General features: G+C 36.4%; 1 protein-coding gene across 23 annotated transcripts in view; it reads right to left on the bottom strand.

Moving 5' to 3' along the window:
• The window catches only part of WNK1 (WNK lysine deficient protein kinase 1), a 184,055-nt gene that overhangs the window by 36,645 nt on the left and 122,876 nt on the right, over nt 1-24,534 (bottom strand). For 22 of the 23 annotated variants that reach the window (XM_066369502.1, XM_066369505.1, XM_066369503.1 and 19 more), the window contains exons 5-9: nt 17,654-17,742; nt 15,141-15,360; nt 13,810-14,143; nt 12,633-12,820; nt 3,455-3,538 (exon numbers count right to left, since the gene is read on the bottom strand). In XM_066369502.1, coding sequence (XP_066225599.1) covers nt 3,455-3,538; nt 12,633-12,820; nt 13,810-14,143; nt 15,141-15,360; nt 17,654-17,742 — 915 coding nt within the window. Of the gene's footprint in view, nt 1-3,454; nt 3,539-12,632; nt 12,821-13,809; nt 14,144-15,140; nt 15,361-17,653; nt 17,743-23,543; nt 23,914-24,534 lie in introns of those variants that run through there. The other variant, XM_066369521.1, reaches the window with a different exon arrangement.

The following is a 24,534-nucleotide window of genomic DNA, read 5'->3' on the forward strand; positions in this document are numbered from 1 at the left end:
CCCCGGGCTTGTCCAGTCAAGGCACATATGAGAAACAACTGCCATGAGTTGATGCTTCTCGCTCTTGCTCCCCACCCCCTTTCTTCTCCTCTCTCTCAAATCAATAAATAAAAATCTTAAAAAAAAAAAAAAAAAAAAAAGCCAGGGTCAATTAGCTTACTCGTATTGTCCCAAAACAAGGTTGTGGGTTCTATCTTTGATCAGGGCTCCAAAGAAAAAAAAGAAGAAATGTATTTCAGATGAAATTTACTTTATTCCCTGGGTTTCTGAAATATAATGAATAAGGGATTGCTTTTTTCATGTTTTTATTGAGTCCCTTTCTAGTGGTATGCTTGCTCTATCTCAATGAGGTACTAAAAATAGCTGCTTCTTCTATGGAAAACTTAGTTACCACAAGAAAGCTCATGAGCTGCCCTGCTTACTTAATAATTTCTTCTATATGGCACATGTGGCATCTTCAGTTATTTCTTACTGCTCAATTGAGATCCGTACATTTTTTTTTTTTTTTTTTTTATCCAGCACCCATTTCCAAAAGCTAGTACACAGTCAAGATAGATTGCTTTGAACTGGTTTCATGAGGCAAGTTTATGCAATGCTGGTGCCAAACTGTGCTAAACAATACTTTTTGGCTGACATGTTGATTATTAGCCAGTGTGATTGTACACCAAAAAATATCACCATATACTCCTAGACTACCCAAAGGGGCCACTTCTTTCTAAATGCTCTAAATTACTATTGCCATATATGCCTCTCAATTATTTTAAGCAAAGAGAGAGGATTATGTTTATAAAACTGTCCATCTTTAGGCCTAACCTGTGGTGGCGCAGTGAATAAAGCGTTGACCTAGAACACTGAGGTCACTGGTTCAAAACCCTGGGCTTGCCTGGTAAAGGCACATATGGGAGCTGATGCTTCCTGCTCCTCCCCTGTTCTATTCTCACCCCTCTACCCCTTAATTGAGTTCATGCTCTGAATAGCCACAGTTTAGGAGACCCTGATGACCTAGCTAAGCCCTGGGGCCCAAATGGACCAGATATGACTACTTTCAGGGAACCCAAATAATCTAATAAACATGTATGTCAAATTCTACAAAACAAATAAGGATAATGACTAATATTAAATACAGTATACAAAGCAATGACTTGTATTTTTATTTAATCTTTATTGAAGCCTGAAGTGTAGGTGCTATCATTATTTCCATTGTACAGGTGGGAAAGCTGATATGAGATCTGAAGAAGCTGAGTAATTTACCCAAGCTTATTAGAGATAGACACAGAATTTAATCCAAGTAGTCTGACTCTACAACCCACCATTTAACTGCTATTCAATTATGTCATGAAAGGAAAGACACATCACTTCCTAGCAGGGAGGGCTTTATGAAACAGATATCATTTGAATTGGACACCAATTATGAGTAGTCTCAGATGTAAGAATAAAGAATATTCTAAACCAAAATAAAAAACCAAAAGGCTGCTTGGAAAGAGCTGATAAGAGTCAAAATCTTGCTATAAACATGGCTCTGCATTTATTGGATTGTGAGAGAGATAATTCCATGCCCAAATATAAGGTGGGAATTTTCCCTCAATTTTATTACTTTCCCTTAGTAAAGAAGGGCATCACCATATATTCAAACCTTTATCATATATTCATGCCAGAGGGCTCACAATATCTTTTATTTTGAACAATAACCAAAACATATTAATGAAATAAAACTGGTGAGAACAAATGTAAGAGCCTTAAAAATAGTGTGTATGGCCTGACCAGGCAGTGGCACAGTGGATAGAACATCGGACTAGAACGCAGAGGACCCAGGTTTGAAACCCCAAGGTCACCGGCTTGAGCGCAGGCTCATCCGGCTTGAGTGCAGGATCATAGACATGACCCCATGATCATTGGCTTGAGCAAGGAGTCACTCACTCTGCTGTAGCTCCCTGGTCAAGGCACATATGAGAAGGCAATCAATGAACAACTAAGGTGCCACAATGAAGAAATGATGCTTTTCATCTCTCTCCCTTCCTATCTGGCTGTCCCTATTTGTCCTTCTGTCTCTGTGACAAAAAAACAACAACGGAGGACAATTTATAATTTGGTGGTTTAAAAACATACTTCATAGGGAACTATCAATGAAATATTTCATTGTGAAGTTTCCATAACACATGTAGTAACTATAAATTTTTTTTATAAATAAATTTTTATTTTAATGAGGTGATATCAATAAATCAGTGTACATATATTCAAAGAAGACATGTCCAGGTTATCTTGTCATTCAATTCTGTTGCATACCCATCACCCAAAGTCAGATTGTCCTCCGTCACCTTCTATCTAGTTTTCTTTGTGCCCCTCCCCGTCCCCCTAGTAACTATAAATTTTATTTGAAAGTTAAGTCAATTGTGCCAAAAAGCATTTCTGTGCAAATAATTATTATTAACTAATATCAGTGATGAGCTATAGACGCTATAGACATTCAATTTTAAAATTACCAGTTTTATTGTTAAGTACATCAGCATTTTACTAAACTCTTGAGTTCCTTGAATGTTTGGGAATAAACCCACCAAATTAGAAGTTAAAAAAATTTTTTTAAGTTTCTGAAATAGTTGTTCTTAGGCTTTCATTCAGTGCCTCTTAGCATAAAATCTGACATTCCATCCCAAAAATTAGAAATAATTTAAAATTAGTGTAGTGTTATCAGAGTCAAGCCCGATGAAAGCCGTAACAAAATGCTCATAAAAGAATAAGATAAATATAAGTAGAAACAAAATTGATACTCTCTGTATTGTTAAATTATGTATAAAATGATCTATTTAATAAGGCAGAAGTCATATCAGCAACAATAATTCTTTTCAATTTTAACGTATGTTTAATCTACATAGTAATTGTTCAAAAATACACAAACAAGAGATTTTCTAAAATGTTACTGAACATATGTTATGCCTCTTGCTAGTCCTTTCAAAAATTTACATCAGAAATCTAATTCAATGGCCCTGGCCGGTTGGCTCAGTGGTAGAGCGTTGGCCTGGCGTGCGGAAGTCCCAGGTTCGATTCCCGGCCAGGGCACACAGGAGAGGCGCCCATCTGCTTCTCCACCCCTCCCCCTCTCCTTCCTCTCTGCCTCTCTCTTCCCCTCCCGCAGCCAAGGCTCCACTGGAGCAAAAGATGGCCCAGGCGCTGGGGATGGCTCCTTGGCCTCTGCCCCAGGCACTAGAGTGGCTCTGGTGTCGCCCGGGATGGGCAGAGCATCGCCCCCTGGTGGGCGTGCCGGGTGGATCCCAGTTGGGCGCATGCGGGAGTCTGTCTGACTGCCTCCCCGTTTCCAGCTTCAGAAAAATACACACAGACACAAAAAAAAAAAAAAAAAAGAAAAAAAAAAAAGAAGAAGAAATCTAATTCAAGGAAAATGTAAAATAGTGTATTGGCTACTGCTAATCCACAAAAGGTAGCCCAGAGTGGTTCTCACCGGCTGAGAATGTTGTATGGGTTGGGAAGATGAAACCCCTGTGGTGCTACTTGAAGATGGCTGACCCTGGCTCTGCCCCTGTGCCTGAAGGAAAGAAGAGAATATAACAAATAAGAGAAGCTCTAAAGTAAATGTATAGAGGCTTTTGCAATAAATATTAAGTTCTTCAGAGTTTGCTTAAGTAAGACAAAACATTAGTTTAATAAAGTATATATGAAAGGGACCGCTGGGCATCTTTTGTAAGAAAAGGTTAGAGAAGAATATATTTTGATCCCATGCATAAACCAGTGATATATATATAGTTAAAACCTATTTTTAGCTGGCAAAAATGTAAGATTTATAATAAAACTGTTGACAATAATCAGGGTAATAAGACTATCAATGTAAAAAACAAACTCTAAATGTGAACAATTAAAGGAAAGGGTATTTGATAATTCTAATTTGGTTCCTTTTGTTATTTCTTGTAGTGCCAAGGTGACTTTTGTCAAAAATATAAAAAAACCTGTTATCATCATTAACTGCCCAGAGCAACAGTTCTCAGCCAGGGGCAATTTGTCTTCACCTCAGGGAACATTTGGCAATAGCTGGAGATACTTTTGACTGTTGCCAACTGGGGGAGGTGGCTACTATTGGCATCTAGTGGGAAGAGGCCAAGGATGGATGCTGTTTAACATACTATAATGTGCAGAACAGCTACCCAAAACAATAATTAAACCAACTAAAACATCAATAGTGTTGAATTTAAGAAAACCTGACCCACAAAACGTTTAAGTTAAAATAACAACGTAAGAAACAAATGCAGGACTTTATATAAGTAAGTTAAGGAAATGAAAAGGCCCACCTTTGCTGTTCCATTTCAGTTTAGAGTTTCTTTGAAGATTACTTGGATATGACATAACATTTCACTGCATCTTAATATTCATTCTTTCTGCAATATGTCTGTAAATTGACTACATGATATTTGAAGTTTTATTTTGGAAAGTTTAAAAGAATAGCTGGCAGTGCATTAAGACTTACAGTATGCGCTGACTAGTGTAATGAATGATGTGAGTATACTGCAAGCCCACGCCGTATATCAAGTTTCTGAATATTTTTGATCCTTGATACTATTCTAAGTAACTGATACTGTATGTACATTTGCAGGGTTGTTTATGCCCACATAGGAAGAAAGTATGAAGAATATACAGTAATTTATAAAAGAATGGAATATTTAAAAGATCTAAACATCGTCTTAAAATATATAATTGCATAGCATAGTCTCTTACATAGATTTTTTAAGTTATAAGTTTGATAAAATATATCAAAAATATATGAAAGTTAATACTGACTCCACTTATTGATTTCTATTATGTCCATTACTTGGTCTTTATTTGCACAGGTGGTTAAGCTCATAAACATAAAAAGCAAAATTTAAGTAAGTTGATGAAAACACCAAGGCCTGAGATAGATATCTCAGATATCTACGGTTTCTTAATTTAAAACATGTATCACAAATTCTTAAAGCAAATTTCAAAAACCCTACCACCTATACTAGATTCTAACTTAGTTTCTAAAAATTAGAATTTTGTTAACATTTTATTTGGACATATACATAGTAACTTATTTGATTGATGCCTTTTTAAAAAGGCATCCTCATTTCGTTAAAGCAAATTCCTAAGATGTTTCCTTTCTTTTAAAAATCCTTCCACAATAATAAAAATTGTGTATTGTTAATACTACATTAACTAATCCTGTTTATCTTTATAGAGAAAGAAATGCTTCATATTAGTATTTGTAAACAATATTGAGTCAACTTTACATTATAGACATTTGCATTTTCATTACTAAGTTTTAAATATATGGATAGAATTGATTTTGACAAGTGAGTAAAATTCTAGTTTTTGTGTTTTCTTTTCCAAGGGCCTGCATATATTATAGGTAAATTAGGCAGCTTTTCTCTTATATATTGGTCTTAAATGCAATTAGTCTATAATACCCCCAAATGGACAAACTTTACTAATAAAATTAAATAATATTCCTCATAAATGGAAAGGAGGGATAGAAAACTTAAATGTTATGGTGCATTGTAGGGTAGTTTAAAAGAATAGTGGAAATTTTCCTATAACCTGAGGATGGAGTGCAGATCCTCCTGAAGAAAATGAGGCAGATAAAACCTGCTGAGATGCGGTTCCTTGGGGGAAACAGAAGAAAAGTGGGGATTCTTGTAACACTGTCTGAGGCAGACCGATAAAGGGTAATGAGACGTCAGAACCAAAAGGTGCAGCTGCTCCCCCTGTAGGGGGCGGTGACTGGAAATCACTGGGGTCTGAAGAAGTAATTTGTGAGGAATCACTGGAATATTCTGGGCTTCCTACTGGCCAGTTCTGTCCGATAGGCTCTACCACAGAAACGGTCAATTCTGGGGCATAATTATGCTGTTCTTCAGTCACAGGCTGCAGGCGACCATGTGATCCAACTGATTGAGGAGGTGGTTCTTCCTGATTCAAGTCCACTGCAACCTGTCGATTTCGGTAAACACGCTGAGGTAAAACTCCCCCTCCTTCTCCTGAAGAGGAGCTTGGAGTGTGAACATGAAATTCAAATACACAATTGCTTCTGCTCTCATTGTTATGAGTTAACACAGCAGGCGCAGAATGAGGAACAAAGACAGGGTGAAATTTCAAATGTGTAGCATCTGTACTGATAGGTGCAGAAATACTAGAGAGGGGAGATCCTGGACTTGATCCAGAATCTAATCTTAAATTCTGAACGTGTCCTACCAAGAAAGCCTGTCCAGATGGAAATTCAAAGACAGAACTTGAGGGAGGGCCCCCTTGTACTGGCTTCTGTTCAGGTACCTGTTTCATAGGACTTGACCGTACTGTTGAGTTGTATGGAACACCCTCATACTGTTCTGCCACCTGGGCCTGGTACTGTACCCCAGCTAGATACAATGCTTCCTGAGGAATAAAATAGTGAGCTTCTTCTGGAAGTACTAGTCCAGGTCTAGAGTCACTGTAAACTTGAGGTGGTTCAAACATAGAATTGACCTGTTTCTCACATGGCTCTCCAGTTATTCTACTGGCTGTAGTACCCAGCATAACTATGGCCTCTGGTGTCCAGTTAGTTGGGCTGCCACCAGGTAGAAGAAGATTTTGGCCAACAGTCCTCAGCAGGGGTTGGAAGTGGTGAGTTTGGGCTTCCAGGAAGGAGGTGCTCTTACGCCGCTGGGAAATGGCCACCTTCGGTGGACAGGTGGGAGGTGGTGAAAAAGAAACTGGACGTTCATGAATAGTTGGAAAAAATATCTGTGATTCTGGGTATGTTGGGGTCCCCCCACACGGATGCACCATGGACTGAGGCTGTATCAACATGAATAAGACAAGTAATTCATACATTCATATGTGAAATTACATTTGACATGCACAACTGGGTAGCTCTGTGTAACCCTATGAAATGGCTACACCAAATTTATAATTAATAAAGAAATAATACTTGTAAAAATTATGTGCATAGTAAAAATCCATTAAATACATCCAGGGTCCATAAAATTATTCTGTGGGACACTGCATTAGATAAAAGCTGCTTTTCCACAACTTTACATTCTCAAAGAACATGGAAGAATTTAATTTTCTAAGTGAGTATTCTATTTATACCCAACAATTTTTATGAGAAATATGCTTCAATTTAAGTTACTGTGCAAAGTCTACCTATATTCTTATTATCCTCTCCTTTTAGAGGCTTCAGTATTATTTTCTTATCAAATAACTGTATGTCTTGTAAGTAGAAATCAGAAGAGATTTTTGATGGATTGTAAAAAAGACATGTGACTAGCAACAGTAATGTCTTTCTCTGGTCTGTCCCAAACTAGATGCAGTTAATTTTATTACATGAAACATGTAACAGATGCCAAATTACTAAATGTCTACTTTTCTGGTCCTAGTTATGAGTTGAATAAATTGGTGTTCAAATCAGGCAAAAGGATAATATAAATTTATTTAACAGCACTTTTTTTGGGTCACGAAAGCAGTTCTACATGTAAGACTCTAAATTTAGAATCCTGCCTTGCCAGATACATGCAATGTATACTGTAAAAATTCACTTTCATGAAGATCACTTACATTTTTTTCAATAGGGAAAACCCCTATCAAGACAGCAAAATTGCTCAATTGTTTCTTCTTCACAACAGCTAAAAGAGGGTTTCTATTAGTATCCAAAAGCCATGAAACATTGTATTGTTAATCATTCTCCTAGATAAAATATTGAAGATTTGGGGGTTACTAGATCAGAATGTTAACTATATTCTCTATCTGGAAAAGCAACAGCAAGGTCCCACAGTGTTTATAATTTTAAAAGATAGATCTTTTATAGACATGAATGGGGTCAAAGAAAATCACTATGTACTATGTGTCTAATATATTCATTAGAGTCAAGATACTACCCTAATCTAAAAAAAAAAAAAAAAAAACTTCCAGCGGGAACACTATGCGGCCTTTTAGTTTTCAGACACATTATCTTAAACTGCTAACAATTAAAACCAACTTTCACTCTTCAATTATTCTTCACTGACTATGGGGAAAAAACAGACTCATCCAGTTAGCATCTCTTGAGAATAAAGTGATGAGAAAACATGTCTAGGTAATGTTTGCTGAAGAGAAAATTTGCCTTTGATTAAGCCAACAAGTTTAAAATTAAGCAATACACCTATTCTTTATTAGGATATAAAAATGTAAGGATTTGTATATGTCAGCAGGGGATAAGAGAATATAGAAAAAGGCTAAATTTTACTGCACACACACTGATATGTGTCAAGGGTGTTATAAGCATTCTCTCTCATTACCTCCTTGCTCTTTTTCCCCCCCTTAGAAGCTTATAACCAAAAAGTTACCTCTAGGAAGAACTGGTATCCTAACTCATACCATTATTACTAAGTTTAATCCTGTTCTTCATTTAATTTCTATGAAAATTCTTGATGCCTGGATGTATTCATTGGTAATAAATGTTCATTTGTCAGGAAGTTTATGGTTACATACAGTACTGACAAAGAGGGAAGGCAGGCTGGAGCGTCGGTGCTTGCGCTGAGAAGCAGAGTGTATAGGCAGGACACTCTCCAATGCTTTACAAAGCTTTTCGGCAAAAGTTTCCTCAGGGGCAGTCCGAAGGAGGGAAGGAGAAAGAGGTGCAGACAGCACTGGTGGTGGGGTGGAAGGAGCACTGGGAGAAATGCGGGACAAAGAGGGAACAGCAGAAAGATGGGGAACACAAATCGACATGCTACGGCCACGACGAGGCTAAACAGAAAATAAACACACACATGAAAAACACAGTACTTTGAAAACAAAATAACCAAATGTATAATGATAATAGGGCATAGCTAACGTAAAGAAATGTTATTCTACCCCCAATTCCAGAATGCCAGTTTTTGGGGGGAGAGATATAATTCAACAAAGCACACCTGGCAGGTCACAATTACTCTCTCTAGACTGTTGGTCAAGTACAGGTTTTTTAATGAACAATCATGATAATAAGCAATTATCTTTCTAAATATTCTGAAATAAGACAGATTGTTATAAGTGTATGTATAAGACTGATTGACTGAGGTAGCAGTACATTCAGGGTAAACAATGAATATTGGCTTTCAGTTTCTTCAAACTTCTTAAGATTAAACAAGAGTAAATTCTATTAGTTTAATGTACACTATAAGATGTAGAAGATTTTAAGACTAGATTACTTTGGCAGGAGCTCTGGAGGCGTCAGAAAAGGTTTTCCAGTTCTATTTTAGAAGGCATCAGATTAAAAATGTTGGCTCACAGTATTTATTTTTTTTTAATTACACTTGCCTATCTTTACCTGTAAAAGTAAAAAGCCATCTTTTACTAGGAAAAGCATCAGCTTTCTAGTAGTAATTCATGAAGATTTAGGAAACATTCTGTATTTACACTAAAGTAGTCTGAAGAAATATCTTAAATGCAAATCTCTAAAAAATAACTTTTTTCAGGCATATCAGAGTCTCAATTTAGGTTAACCAAGTTTAAGGCACCTTATTACAAAGGTTATAATACAGTTACAAAGTAGTACGTCTAATAATGTAACCTTGTAAGATTTTTATTTTCTTTCAGATATTGTAAACTGCAAGTGATTACATTTTCTTTTCCAAAAATTGAATACAAAGAATGCTTTGAGCCGGCCCTGGCCGGTTGGCTCAGTGGTAGAGCATCAGCCTGGCATATGGATGTCCCAGATTCGATTACCCATCAGGGCACATAGGAGAAGCGACGAACTGCTTCTCCACCCTTCTCCCTCCTCGTTCCAGGCACTGAGGATGAATCGTGGAGCCTCTGCCTCAGGCACTAAAAATACCTTGGTTATGAGCATGGCCCCAGATAGGGGTCACTGGGTATTAGATCCTGGTAGGGGCGCATGCAGGAGTCTATCTTCCTATTTCCCCTCCTCTCATTAGGAAAAGAAGAAAAAAGAATGCTTTGAGTCAAATTTGTGGCCCATCAGCAGCAAGTACATATGTATCACTGTATGATTCCTTTCTATTTTCCTCCACTCTTGTTTCTTTTAGTCTAAATTTTAAAATTCCATTTATAATAGATGTTATTTTAAGCCACAATAAAATCTTTTTGGAATAAAAACTATCAAAATTTTAAGTCCTTCATGATTTAAGTCCTTTAAGTCCTTTAATAACTCTTCTTCATGATACCTCCCCCCACAGATTATTTGCATTAAAATGCAAGACTGTCATTAACAGCCTGTTTTTAGAGCATCAATAAATACAGCTAATTTGTGGCTCAAATATTTAAAATCTTCACAAATGATCACTCCATTTACTTTTCTAAAGTAGAAACCCAATGTTCATAACCCTTTAATGGGTCAAGTAAAAAGATTAAAAATAGTTTTCAAAGCCCCTGGCTGGGTAGATCAGTTGGTTAGAGTGTTGTCCTGATACACCAAGGTTACATGTTTGATTCCTGGCCAGGGCACATACAAAATCAATTAATAAAAATAGTTTTCAGGCCCTGGCCGGTTGGCTTAGCGGTAGAGCGTCGGCCTAGCGTGCGGAGGACCCGGGTTCGATTCCCGGCCAGGGCACACAGGAGAAGCGCCCATTTGCTTCTCCACCCCTCTGCCGCGCTTTCCTCTCTGTCTCTCTATTCCCCTCCTGCAGCCGAGGCTCCATTGGAGCAAAGATGGCCCGGGCGCTGGGGATGGCTCTGTGGCCTCTGCCTCAGGCGCTAGAGTGGCTCTGGTCGCAACATGGCGACGCCCAGGATGGGCAGAGCATCGCCCCCTGGTGGGCAGAGCGTCGCCCCATGGTGGGCGTGCCGGGTGGATCCCGGTCGGGCGCATGCGGGAGTCTGTCTGACTGTCTCTCCCTGTTTCCAGCTTCAGAAAAATGCAAAAAATTAAAAAAAAAAAAAAATAGTTTTCATACAGTCTAGCCTTGGACAGTTGACTCAGTGGTAGAGTGTTGGCCCTGCATATGGAAGTCCCGGTTCAATTCCCAGTGAGGGCACACAGGAGAAGTGAACATCTGCTTCTCCATGCCCCTCTATCTCCTTATCCCTTTCTCTCTCTCTCTTCTCCTCCTGCAGCCAAGGCTTGAATGGTTCAAGCAAGTTGGCCCTAGGTGCTGAGGATGGTGGCTTCATGGCCTCACCTCAGGTGCTAAAGTAGCTCGGTTGCCGAGCAACAGAGCAAGGTCCCAGATAGGCAGAGCATTGCCCCATAAAAGGCTTGCTGGGTGGATCCAGGTCAGGGTCGCATCCTCCCAGGAGTCTGTCTCTCTGCCTCCTTACCTCCCACTTATTAAAACAAAAAACAAAAGTCTACTGTGATGATCTGGAAAAAAAAAATCAATTAAAACAAAAGTAGAAACTGACAAGAAATTCTGACAAATAATATTTGTCAGATCACAGAAAGACATTTATATAGTCTTTATAAAGTTCTTCTACCTAATTATTTTAAAGATCAGAAAAGAAGACTGTTAAAACATTAGTACAATAGTAGTTTTCTTTGTGTTAATGTGGCCATTCAATATCTTGAGACCTAGCCAACGTAGGACTGATGATTGGACTCTGAAATAAATAAAATACCTTTTATCCCAAGCTGTAAGATAAAAGACAGGTCAAGCAGAAGTATTTTCTTAACAGAGAAAGATTTTCATTTAGTGAAGAAGAGCAAGAGTTCTACAAAAATCAGATTAAAAGCTTTCTGAGAAAGGGAAAATCTACCTGCCTAAACATCTCAATAAGTAAGTGCTATACAGTGACCAGTTATTCTCCAATTCCTTTCTAAGCCAGATAGTATATTTTATTTACCTCTGAAGACTTCATAGAAGGTCATTAAAGACACATGATAATATCTGATGATCTACATTAACATTCTTTTATGAGAAGCAAGAGTGGCTAATGTAAAACACGGGGAAATAATGTTAATGTGTGTGTGTGTGTGTGTGTGTGTGTGTGTAAATGCATAAAATATTTCAAGAAATAATCTCCATAAGTTGATTCTGAAAATAAATCAATAAGAAAACAGATACCAAATAAAGGGGAAAAGCAAATAAACATATAACAGGGAATGCTTTTGTGTCCAACACAGACTTTAAGGAAGAACATACATAGCAACTAATGATTAAACACAAATGCTATATAAAACAGTCATACAAATAAATAAAGGATTCCTTCACTCTAGAGTACTCACATGCAGCATTCTATAATGGTCTGAAGGTCTTACCTGTGTTTTATACAATAAGAAATCTTACAGAATATACTTAGTAATTTTTTAAATAAGTAAACCTTTGAAAAACTCTCCTCGCCCTCAACCCCCAAAACATTTGTATATCCAACTTATGCTGCTCTGAACATTTTCAACTCTAAAGTGCTAAAGAGAGCATTATCTTTAATCAAAGGCAGAACAGTCCAAATTTTATACATAGCTGAATTTTCTATGTGAAAAAACTAATTCCCACATACATACATACACACACACATACATACACACATATGCCCCCTATCCTACCCAAACTATTTTACTTAATACTCTATAATAAACCTATTTCCTTCAGAAATATACCATTAATATTTTCTACTCTAGACTCACGCTGTTACTTGAATACTAGAAAGAATTGGAACTTAACATATTATCTACTGGCTCTCATGATAACTTTACACTCTTTTATGCTGTTACTTACCATACTTGAGAGTGGATATACCCCATGGGGCTGAGATTGTGCTTGGACAACAGAAGCTGTGTGGCCTGGGAGTGTGCCAACAGAATGTGCCCGTTCATGTTGGGAACCATATGAAACTGTCTGTTGGCTGCTCACTCGAGATTCTGTGAAGACAGAAGATCCCTGACCACTGTCAACAGTCCCGTCAGCTGAAGGAGAAATGAATTGCCAAAAAAGAGAGACAAATCACAAAAAGGAGGTTCACATTTTCCCCATCACAAACAAATGACTTTAAAGGTTTATTTTATCTTTTCACAGACCTGAACTAAATAAAAAATGAATTACTAGTTATTTTATTAAGAATATTTCTGTGTTTAATTAGAGATCCATATAAAAAAATTTTAATGTCTTTGAAAAAAATCCCCTGCCTATCACAGACTCTTATTATCTGACAAATAAGAGAAATAAAATGGAATGTTTTTAGTCAGCCTTAAGTTTGACATAACTTTCAAAGTCTTGACTTTGGGGATCACTGGGTTCTTAGTATTCAGCAGATAGAGTTCTATTAATTTTTAGCAGTCTCGTTAGTTTCTAGTTCAGTGGTTTCAACTTTTACACTTGGGGAATGGTGAAAATTATTTCAGGAACTTCTAAGACAGAAATCACCCTGAGCATAAGTAAATTTGACTAAGATCACTGGGTCTATAATTTTCACACAACATCAGAGTGGGTAACTAACTCTCTCAGGGACTGGCACAAAATTTCTGGTAGACCAACCGGTCTGCAAACCATGATTTAAAAACACTGCTCTACTTTATACATTATTCAGCTTTGCTAAAAGAGTTGAACCAGAGTAATGGGTTTAATTATAAGTAGCTAACATAAACTTGTTCATTTCTCATTATTAATTATATTTCATTTTAAGGAATTGCGAAAAATAGAAATCTACAATTGGCATTTCCAAAATGAAGAAAGCTGTAAAATCATCTTATATCCTAATCACATTTCTTCACTGTCCCATCCTTTTCTATTAATCAAGAATATAAGATAGAAAGAAAAGATAGATGGCAGCCATTTCAAACTTAATACATGTTGAATTCATAATTCAAAACCAAGAGGCCCATGCAAAATCATTAAGAAGATAAAAAGTCAATTAGGAAAATCTTTAGCATACTTGTTCACTTGCCAAAATACTTACATAACACAGATATACTAGGTTGTTGGTACTGTAGTTGTTGATGCTGGTCTGCTTCAGGCTCTTCAGGTTCCACTTGTGTAGAAACTGAAGCTGAGGTGGCAGAGGCAGTAGGTATGCCAGTGCTAGCAGAAGGAGGTTGCTTGATTCCTGCCTGGGAAGCATTTGCTTGTTGTTCTACTTGCTGTTTGAAACTGCTCTCTTCCTGCTTTCTTTTTTCTTGCTCCTCCCGCACCAACTGCCGCTGCTCTCGTTTTCTCTTAATTAATGACACTCTATCTTTGATGGCTTTTGCCATGGTCTTGTGATCACTTTCACAGACATACCCAGATTCTACCTACAGAATAAAAAAGTGCATTAGGAAGCAGTAGGATATCAAAAGAAAACAAGCAAAAAATAAAATTAAAAATGTACTTTTGGGGAGAAAAGTAAAGGGGAAGAAAGGACCTTGACTTGGTCTTAAACTGTGAAATTACTCTTTACATTATGCAATTCCCCACCATTTTTTGTAGATACTCATGGGGAGGGTGCCAGGATCTTTGTAGAAACTCGAGGGATGGGTGTACCATCACTTCTCAGAACAACAATAAAACAATAGGGAACTTAATGCCAAAGTTTTTAAACCAAATTAAGTCTCATTCTATTCTATTCATTCCATTTCCCTCTCATGCATAACCATTAATATGTTATGTATTGCTTTTACTTCCTTTCACTAGGCAACCACTTAACCAGATGGGCAAATATGTAAAAGTTAAAAAAAAACAACCCAAAAATCTGAGACAACTACTACTGAATGGTTCTTATAAATTCTAGTATATATTCTGTAACTATCTCTGCATAGTAAATGACTATTTTAGACAGTATGGCAACCCTAAAATTGGTGAAGTGTTTCCATTTTGATTCATCAAAGGCTATCGACATAATTTATCTTGAAAATTCCCTCCAAAGTAAAAACAATTTACAGTGAATTTATAGGATTTATATAGATGACTGATCAAAGGGTAACATATCAATATTTAGAAAACATAACTTCTCATTCTAACTAAATATGCTTAACAAATTAGGAGTCATTCAACATTAAACTTTCAAAATTACTTCAAAATGTATTTTAGTTTGTTTATTTTCTTCTATCTTGAGTCTATTCTATCCATCCATCCATACCTATACATATCTATCTTTTCCTCAAATGAAAATAATTTTGGGGATCATTAACCAACACAATTTTATATCAATGTAGTATGCCATATACACCACTTTATAAACTGTTTTGCTCAACAATATCGATTTATGTAAATCTACATCAGTTTTTTAATGTTTGATTAGTGTTAATTTACCATTTCTTGAGCAACATCTTCTGGCACATCTCTGTCCAAGTCAAAGGAAAACTCAATAGCTTCATTGTCTTTGTATTTTCCCTTTAATTTCTTAATATCTTCAATGCGCAGCCATAATTTAATGGCTATTTTTTCTCCATCATCTTCTTCTGCTAATTCTACCCGCACCCCTGTTTCCTCCTGGAAGAAGGCATGGTTCAAAAGGTCTTTGATAGAATATCTTAAAAAGAGAGAAAGGAAAAAAAAAATACACGAAGTGCCATTAGTTTGAAAAGGCAATTTTCCAGTGTGGCTAATTATTCATTCTTATGCTTGAAATAATGAAAAAGGGCTACAAAAATAAAAAGAAGGAAAATTTTATACCTCATTTCTACATTGCTCCATTTGAATAGTTATTAGTGTCTTACTCTCAAGTATAGAACATTGTCATAACAAGCTCCTATGTAACAATCACATTTATGAATAAGAACTGAAAGTATTACTTTTTAAGTCTAACAATGTACTCTCAGTTAATAGTGTACTAACAATACCAACTAATACAAAGAATATCATAGCTTCAAAATACCACATAATCATTTATATAGCATTTATAGTTAACAAAAAAATCCTCATATGTATGATCTCATCTGATTCTAACATCCCATGACATATCTTAATTAGGATATGGAAGTTCAGAGAGATTGAAAATCTTGCTCACAGTTATAAAAGTTGTAAATGGTAGAATCAAAACACAAAAATAAATTTTTTTAAATTTCAAGTTCAGTGTCTTCTACAACAACAATCTTTATTTACCCCAATAAATTCTCTCAATTCCTTGTTCAACAATTTGTGTACTAGGAAAGCAGAAAAGCAGAAGTCTGATTGTAGAACAACCCTCTTTAGATAAATGGTCTCAAAATACCAGTAACCAAGTAAATGTTCTATCCAGAAAAGAAACAGAGTAATATGTTTGAAAACTGGAAACAAATATTCCTTTGTTGTTGTTTTTTTTAAGTTATTAAAGAGTTTAAGGACTCTCCTTTCTAATCAGTGTACATAAAAATAGAAATCCAAACTAAATTTCTACTAAAAAGCCTTAAAGATCATAATGTTAAGTTCTTCCAAATAATGAAAGTTATGAAAAGAGTATGAGACTGGAGAAATGAAGATACGGAATTCTTTAATTTGGTTGATATACCTGATTGCTCACATTCCTCCTGGAGATAAACTATGCTCAACTTACAATTTATATTTGTACTGGCTGATCTACTTTATTTTGGAGGGTGAGGGGGAACGGTAAAAGTGGATTATTTTTCAAAAAACAGACACTGGACCTTTGCCATGCCTAGCCAGTGATGAATCAGCTATATGGCAGATCAGATACTTGCCACTCCTCTGAGAAAAGTCCTCTGTTAGTACAGATGACTAAGCCAAATCTCCTCCTAAGCTCTGGGCAAAGTTGTCTCTTTTTACTCAAAGGAATTTTGATGTTTTGCTTCAATTCTGGCATAATAAAAGCAAATCAAGACCTGTATAGTTGATTTGATTTTAAAGACCCAAGATTTTATTTCACCTTTTAAGAAGGGTAAAAACTAAGGAGTAGATCTGCTGCATTAGAGATTGAACCCTACTGAGTTTTATACATAATGTTGATGCTATACAGGTGTTGGCAAAAGTAGGTTTACAGTTGTAAGTACACAAAACAGTTTATATATATAGCAAGTAGGCTATAAGAATATGTTAATAATGAAGGCTGGCAATTTGAGCACTGTGACATTCTTTTGACTTACTAAAGCTATTTTTTTTTTTTTTTTCATTTTTCTGAAGCTGGAAACAGAGACAGTCAGACAGACTCCCGCATGCGCCCGACCGGGATCCACCCGGCACGCCCACCATGGGGCGACGCCCTGCCCACCAGGGGGCGATGCTCTGCCCATCCTGGGGCGTCGCCATGTTGCGACCAGAGCCACTTTAGCGCCTGAGGCAGAGGCCACAGAGCCATCCCCAGCGCCCGGGCCATCTTTGCTCCAATGGAGCCTTGGCTGCGGGAGGGGAAGAGAGAGACAGAGAGGAAAGCGCGGCGGAGGGGTGGAGAAGCAAATGGGCGCTTCTCCTGTGTGCCCTGGCCGGGAATCGAACCCGGGTCCTCCGCACGCTAGGCCGATGCTCTACCGCTGAGCCAACCGGCCAGGGCTAAAGCTATTTTAATAATCATAATCTGCATGTCTTTTTCCATATGAACTGTAAACTTACTTTTGTCATTCCTGTAGTTATTACTGAATGCAGTAACATTGTTTCAGGTGGTTCTGGTTTACTTAAACTCTACCAAACCACAGTTTTTACAGTATTCCAGTGTATCAAATTTGAATACTACCTTCAATGGACAAAACTCTAATTTTAAAGGTATTGCATGACATAAATGGAGAAACTAATCACAAGTACAGTATTAAATACACCTTAGATGAATGTTGCATTCAGAGCATGTTACATTTAGGTTTTTGTTTAAACAAAAACAGGTCAAAAGAGGCACTTACCTTTCATCTTTGTTTTGCCGGATGCATCCTTCAATAATTTCTTTCACTTCAGGAATCGCTACTTTGTCAAAACTGGCTGGCTTCACCCCCTGAAAACCATGAAAACAGTGACAAAAACACATTAATAAAAGCAGAGCCTTTGAACTTGAACTTTCATTTGACTCTTAAAGTTTTATTAGATTGCATTCTTATCGAACAGGCTTTTTTCTGATTTGTCTGCAGGAGCTGGTTCATGCAGGCTGAATTGAGTTAAGTAGGGGCATTTTAACTCCCACATGACAACAAAAAGAAACAAGATAGCGGGAGGGTGGGAGGTCACTTACTTCCATGGCCTCTATATGTGGCTAGGGAAAATTTTATAGAATGTTGCCAACATTTTCTGCTGTTTCTTCTTTCCTTTTTTTTTTTTAAAAGTGGGAGGGAGGGAGGGAAATGAGAAGCATCAACTCATAGTTACAGCACTTTAATTGTTCAATCATTGCTTATACTATGTGCCTTGACCATGGGGGGGCCCATCTGAGCCATTGAACCCTTGTTTAAGCCAACAACCTTGGGCTCATATTGATGATCCTACGCTCAAACCAGAGACCTCAGGGTTTCCAACCTGGGTCCTCAGAATCACAGGTTGATGCTCTATCCACAGCGCCACCACTGGTTAGGCTTCTGCTATGTTTCAAGTAAAAGAAGTTAAAAAGAAAGCCAAATATTCTAATTGGTTAGAATATCTTTTATTTATTCTTGTTCCCTAACACACTAATCAACATAGCATTTAACTGTTTTGAATAGTGAGTTCATGTGTGGGCATGAATTCACATGCTCATTTGGGCAGGTACTCTATTATTACAGTATCCTTTAACAATCCCAACAAGTATAGAAGGAGTTGCAGATTTGAACTAGATTTGCATGATAACTGAAAATCAAACTGTCTTTATACACAGAAACTTAAAAAATGAAAAATGATATATCAGAACAATAGAAAAGACAAACTTTCCAATTAATTGCAGAAGAAAACCCAATCTCCCCATTACATGTAACACTAAATAGCATTACAGTGATATTTTAGAATCTTCCTGAAGTTAAATACTATGCAAATAAAAATTTCAGCAATGTGTTGAAAATATACCTAAGATACAAGAATAACAAAATACCCTACTGAGAGGTCCAACCTCTATAAAGCCATCTCATTATTATCAATTCATCTACATCTGTAATCACATGAATTGAGTTGAAGTAGCTACACTGACATACTATCCAAATGGTACCATAAGTCTATAAACAAACAAAACACAGGGAAACAGGGCAAAAGAACTAGAAGAATGAGGATATATATAAATTCTAATCACCTACAGCAGGGGTCGGGAACATTTTTGGCTGAGAGAGTCATGAACGCCACATATTTTAAAATGTAATTCCATGAGAGCCATACAACGACCCGTGTACGTTATGCATTATTGAATAAAAATCTGGTGTTGTCCTGGAGGACAGTTGTGATTGGCTCCAGCTACCCGCAACCATGAACATGAGCGGTAGGAAATGAATGGATTATAATACATGAGGAATGTTTTATATTTTTAATGTTATTATTTTTTTTTATTAAAGATTTGTCTGCGAGCCAGATACAGCCATCAAAAGAGCCACATTTGGCTTGCAAGCCATAGGTTCCCGACCCCTGAACTATAGTCTCAGTGACAAGATTTATTAAATGAAAAGTAGCGATAATTTACTAAGCCACAGAAATGCATGTCATCTCTTGCAGCTTGAAATGAAATACAGTCTGATCAGGCAGTGGAGCAGTGGATAGAGCACTGGCCTAGAATGCAGAAGACCCAGATTGGAAACCCCGAGGTCGTTGACTTCTCACCAGCTTGAGCATGGAATCATATACATGACCCCATGGTTGCTGGCTCAGCTGGAGTCGTCCCACCCCACCGTCAAGTCACATATGAGAAAGTAATCAATGAACAACTAAGGTGCTGCAATGAAGAATTAATGCTTCTCATCTCTCTCCCTTCCTAACTGTCCCTCTCACTCGCTCACTCTCACTCAAAAAAAAAAAAAAAAAAAAAAAAAAAGAAGAAGAAGAAGAAATGAAATACAGTTGACCCTTGAATAGTATGTGTGAGTGTGCTAGGGGTGCCAATCCCCCTGGCAGTTGAAAATTCACTTGTTACTTTTGACTCCCTAAAAACTTAACTACTAATAGCCTACTGTTGACCTTACCAATAACATAGTTGATTAACATATTTTGTATGTTGTATATACAATATACTGAATTATTACAACTGAGTAAGCTAGAGAAAGTGTTCAGAAAATCATAAGGAAGAAAAAAATACATTTACAGTACTACACATATTTATTGAATAAAAAAAACCCCAACAAAAACAAAAACTGGGCCCTGGTTGGTTGGCTCAGTGGGCACCCAGCGTATGGACATCTGGCATTCAGTTCTCAGTCAGAGCACACAGGAGAAGCAACCATCTGCTTCTCCACCCTTCCCTGTCTCTCCCTTTTCTCTCTCTCTCTCTTCCCTTCCCACAGCCATGGCTCAGTTGGAGCAAGGTGGCCCTGGGTGCTAGGGATGGCTCCATGGCCTTCCCTCAGGTACTAAAATAGCTTGATTACTAAGCAACAGCCTCACTTCTCACTTAAAAAAATTAAAAAAAAAAACCCACACATATAAAGTGACCTGCACAGTTCAAACCTGTGTTGTTCAAGGGTCAACTGTACATCAAACACCTCTAAAAAGTCTTTAAATACTAGAGTTGTAGTGGAATAATTCTCATGATTTACTCACTGCATTATTCAAAAGTTGTAATTTGGAGAATTCTGCCTCTAGGGCTAACCTTCCACAGCAAGGAACTGGCTAGTAAAGCTGCCCTCAAGATAAATCAACATATATATAAAAGGTTCACTTCTGAGTAATGACTATAAAGACCACAATTTGTATTTTCTTTTTTTTTTTCAAATGCAGCAAATTTAGTTTTCCCAACTGGCCTTTGATTTTACATAATAATTCTAATGAAAACAAAACAAAATATAATGCTGCTGAAGCAAAAGACTGCTTTGATTGAGTAGGTGGCATGGTATTTCAATCTAGGCTTAAGAAAATAGAAACTGCTGTTAAGAAAAAAATGGATGATGCAAACTGGAAGTTCTCCCGTAGTAGAAACACTGGAGATTTTGTTTTATACTTGCTTATAACTTTCTACTATAAATATGTAAAACTATATATAAAAGCAAATTTTAAGAATGCTATTTATAAATATAAGGTGAAGAACAATTTAAAATACTGTATACTGAGTTCACAGAACATTCACTATTGGCAGAATATTATCTGAAAGGCTGTTCTTGGGTAAAATTGAGACACCAATACATAGCTGGCTTTTGCATGTAAAAACATTCCAACTGTTACGGGGCAGTGGCTAAAGAGAATATATAATATTATGAGGAAAAATGTTCCTTCTTCAAGAAACACATTTTAGAGGAATGTAGTTTGGCCTTCTGGCAATAAAACTCTTATATATTAAGTTAATCAAGTACATATACACTGACTATATTAAAAGAATCTTCTGTTTCAATTTAGCATAGGCATATTGGAAAGATGAAAGAATTTCTATAGAAGTCAAATTCAGTGTTAATTGAACAAGTAGAAACAGCTAAACTTCAGATTCTTTGTCTAGCAAATGGGAATACTGGTACAATTTACCTACCTATATTCACAGCTAGAATCAAATCTATTATCTAGGTTGAAAGCTCTTTGAATTAATAAGTTTGCTGCTCTAAGGCAATCAAAGATAATAAAGTTTAGGTTTAAAAGAAAGCAGAATATTCTCTTGAATAATAATCACCCAAGATCCACTGTGGACCTGCTTTGTTAATCCTATCCATGCAAACATAAATACATCCATGACTTTACAAATAAAAATTCCTATTTACAAATAGGATAATACAAATAGGATAAATCTGAATAAATGAGATAACAAAACTAGCAACTGTGTATCATATGACACCCTGAATCTAATAGGTTAAGCTACTTTCTCAACCAATAGTCAAGATTTAGGTATGGGAAATTCCTTACCAGTGCTATACAACATATACATTTAGAAGAATGTAGTTTGGCCTTCTGGCAGTAAAACTTACATATTCAGATACTGCCTTGAAAAAATGTATTGCAGGTGCCAAGGTAGCCCGATAAAATGGAGATACCCCTTACCAGCCCAGCAGCTGATATTAAAAGATTAAGGGTGCTTACTGTTCCTCATTTAGATAAAGAGTAAAAAGAAATTTCACCAGTCAGCTACCATCAACTAGTCAGGATTATAAAAATATCTATCTAGCAGAGGTATTTTGAATCACTTGAGAACCAAGACTATATAGAAACTGTACATTTTAAAAGACCCCAAAATGTAAAAATGAGTATGAAACCTCACTGATCCATCCTTAAAGCAGCCTATAGAAAAGTCGCCTGGACATGTACATAGAAAGCTGCTTAAAATAGTCAAGAAACGGTTTTCATACACATTATACTCATTGGCTTCTTGTTCTTAAGAGACAAGAAAACTCAATGCATTTTTAAAGTTTTTATTAATAATTTTTAATTTAAAACCATTGGGTGAGGGGGTGGGGAGGTAGTAAAGGATAAAGGGAGTCAAATATGTGGTGGTGGAAGATTATTTGACTTTAGGTAGGGGGGGCACATAATGCAGTGTACAAATATCATAGAAATGTACACTTGAAACCTCTATCTCACTAACCAGCGTCACCCTAATAAATTAAATAATTTAAAAAATAGAAAAAAATTGTTTGAGATTATTCTAAAACATGATTTTAAGCACCAGAAAGAATAATGAGAAAATGTTTTAATGATAAATATTTCTCTTTTTTCTTTTTAGTTCATATAGCTCAACAAAGGTGATCAACTTGGAGCCTAAAAATTCTGCCATAGTTTTTCTTTACTCCCTGATTTAGTCTCACACAGTCCTATTTCAGTCCTGTTCTGACTAGTAAAAGCAAAGTTTTGTTCACCTGTTCTGACTGAGATTCAAAACCACAAAACAGAACAGAGTAATGAAAAGGTAGATAAATTTAGCTAAGATTTTACACATAAGAAAAACTGTTTAAAAAAGAAAAATGAATAAAAACACACACTCTTCCAGATCCAGCAACCCACTGACTCTAGAAATATTCTCACTTTCATAATTCACAGGATCCTCTCTAGGCAGAAGTGCCATATTATGTTTTTTGACATGGGGCTGTAGCATGATTCTCTGCATTAAGCAAAAGTATTCCTTGAACATCTAATGTATATACATTTAAGCTATTTTTTGGTGTTATACAAAATTATGTATTCTCTTAAATAAAACAAAAAACAAAGGCCACTTTTGTGCAATCTTAAATGGAGTACAAAAGAATAATAATTGCACAAGAGTTGATACAAGATCAAAATGACTATAAAATGTCATTTTATTTGAACTAAGAAAAAACAAAAACACATACATGCACTTTATAGACTGAGTTTTTCTTTGAATTCTATACATTTAAGGTTTGCCAACTAATCTGCTGGAAAAATTAAGGTGAGTCATAATATTTTTCTGGTTCAATCTTCTAGTTCTTAAAAATCATTAGCACTTATTTCTTAAAAGCCTAAGTTTCAAATGTGTTAAGGTTACATTTAACTATCCTTTTATAAAAGTAAAATTTCTCCCAATCATTCAGATTAAGAAAAGCTTACTTCCTCCTTACAAAAATGTAGTGTAAGTTTACTAAACTATAAAACTTTAAATATTTTTAAAAGCATTCTAAAATCAACAATTTCAATACTGAAACCTTCTACATATATCACCAAATGGCTACAATATACCTTTTATATGTATTTAAAACTCTTACCCACCTCATTAACACAATCCTTTTGAGGGCAACAGCAGCAATGAGAATTTACGATGACAAACACTGAGCAAAAATCTTTCTTTGTAAAATCCATCAGAAAAGGCAAAAGAGACTTGTTACAGTAAGAGGAAAATGAGGGGTGGAAAATGGGTAAGATATAAATTAACAGTAAATTAGCCCACAGCATGGACAAGGGAGATGTCCAAGTCAGACTGAAGCATGACTTCTTGTTTCACACTAGCCATGCTTCTCCCACTCTCAGATATGAGTTTGCTCTGCTCAGCCAACAACCTATTTATTCTAGATTGGCCCATTAAACAAAACTACATTATACACAGCCAGGAAACTGTTCTGCTACTATTCTTCCTGCTTGTTCTCCAACAGCAACAGATCTCTTGACAAGCAAAAATGAGATTTTTTACTTAATCAAAGCTCCACCCACTCCACAAGCTCTGCCTCCTTGACCGCAAAACGTGTACTAGAAAAACTATTTATCTAAACACTCCATTCCTTCTAATCACATTGAAACTATGCTTTTAAAAGAAAATGGGGATTGAGTTCAATGATCAGAATATAAATTCAGAATAGGTAACCAAAAAACACTGGACAAGGAAATCATAATTCTCAGTTCAATCTCTCATAAACCACGTCTTCGTGAACTGGGCCATACCACTTAAACTCACTTGAAAAGTGTAGATAATAGTTCCTCTGTTTACCTAATTTAAAAAGTGGTAATATTGAGGTAAATGCCTCACCACTCTTCTCATGGTACATTAAAAAAACAAGCAACTGTAAATTGGTACACAGAAGTAGTAAGAATTTTACTCTTTTCTACTATTAAAATGCCTTAATATTCATATCTACTTAAGGACATTTCATTCACCAGAAGGAGCTCATGGGCCCAAATAACTTCTATTTTTACTTTAGTGATTAAGGAAAGGATTTGTTTATGGCATTAACAAAGATGGTAGAAAAGTGTTGTTCGCTGCATTGTT

This window comes from Saccopteryx leptura, chromosome 2 (assembly GCF_036850995.1).
Source record: "Saccopteryx leptura isolate mSacLep1 chromosome 2, mSacLep1_pri_phased_curated, whole genome shotgun sequence".
NCBI classification, from domain to species: domain Eukaryota; kingdom Metazoa; phylum Chordata; class Mammalia; order Chiroptera; family Emballonuridae; genus Saccopteryx; species Saccopteryx leptura.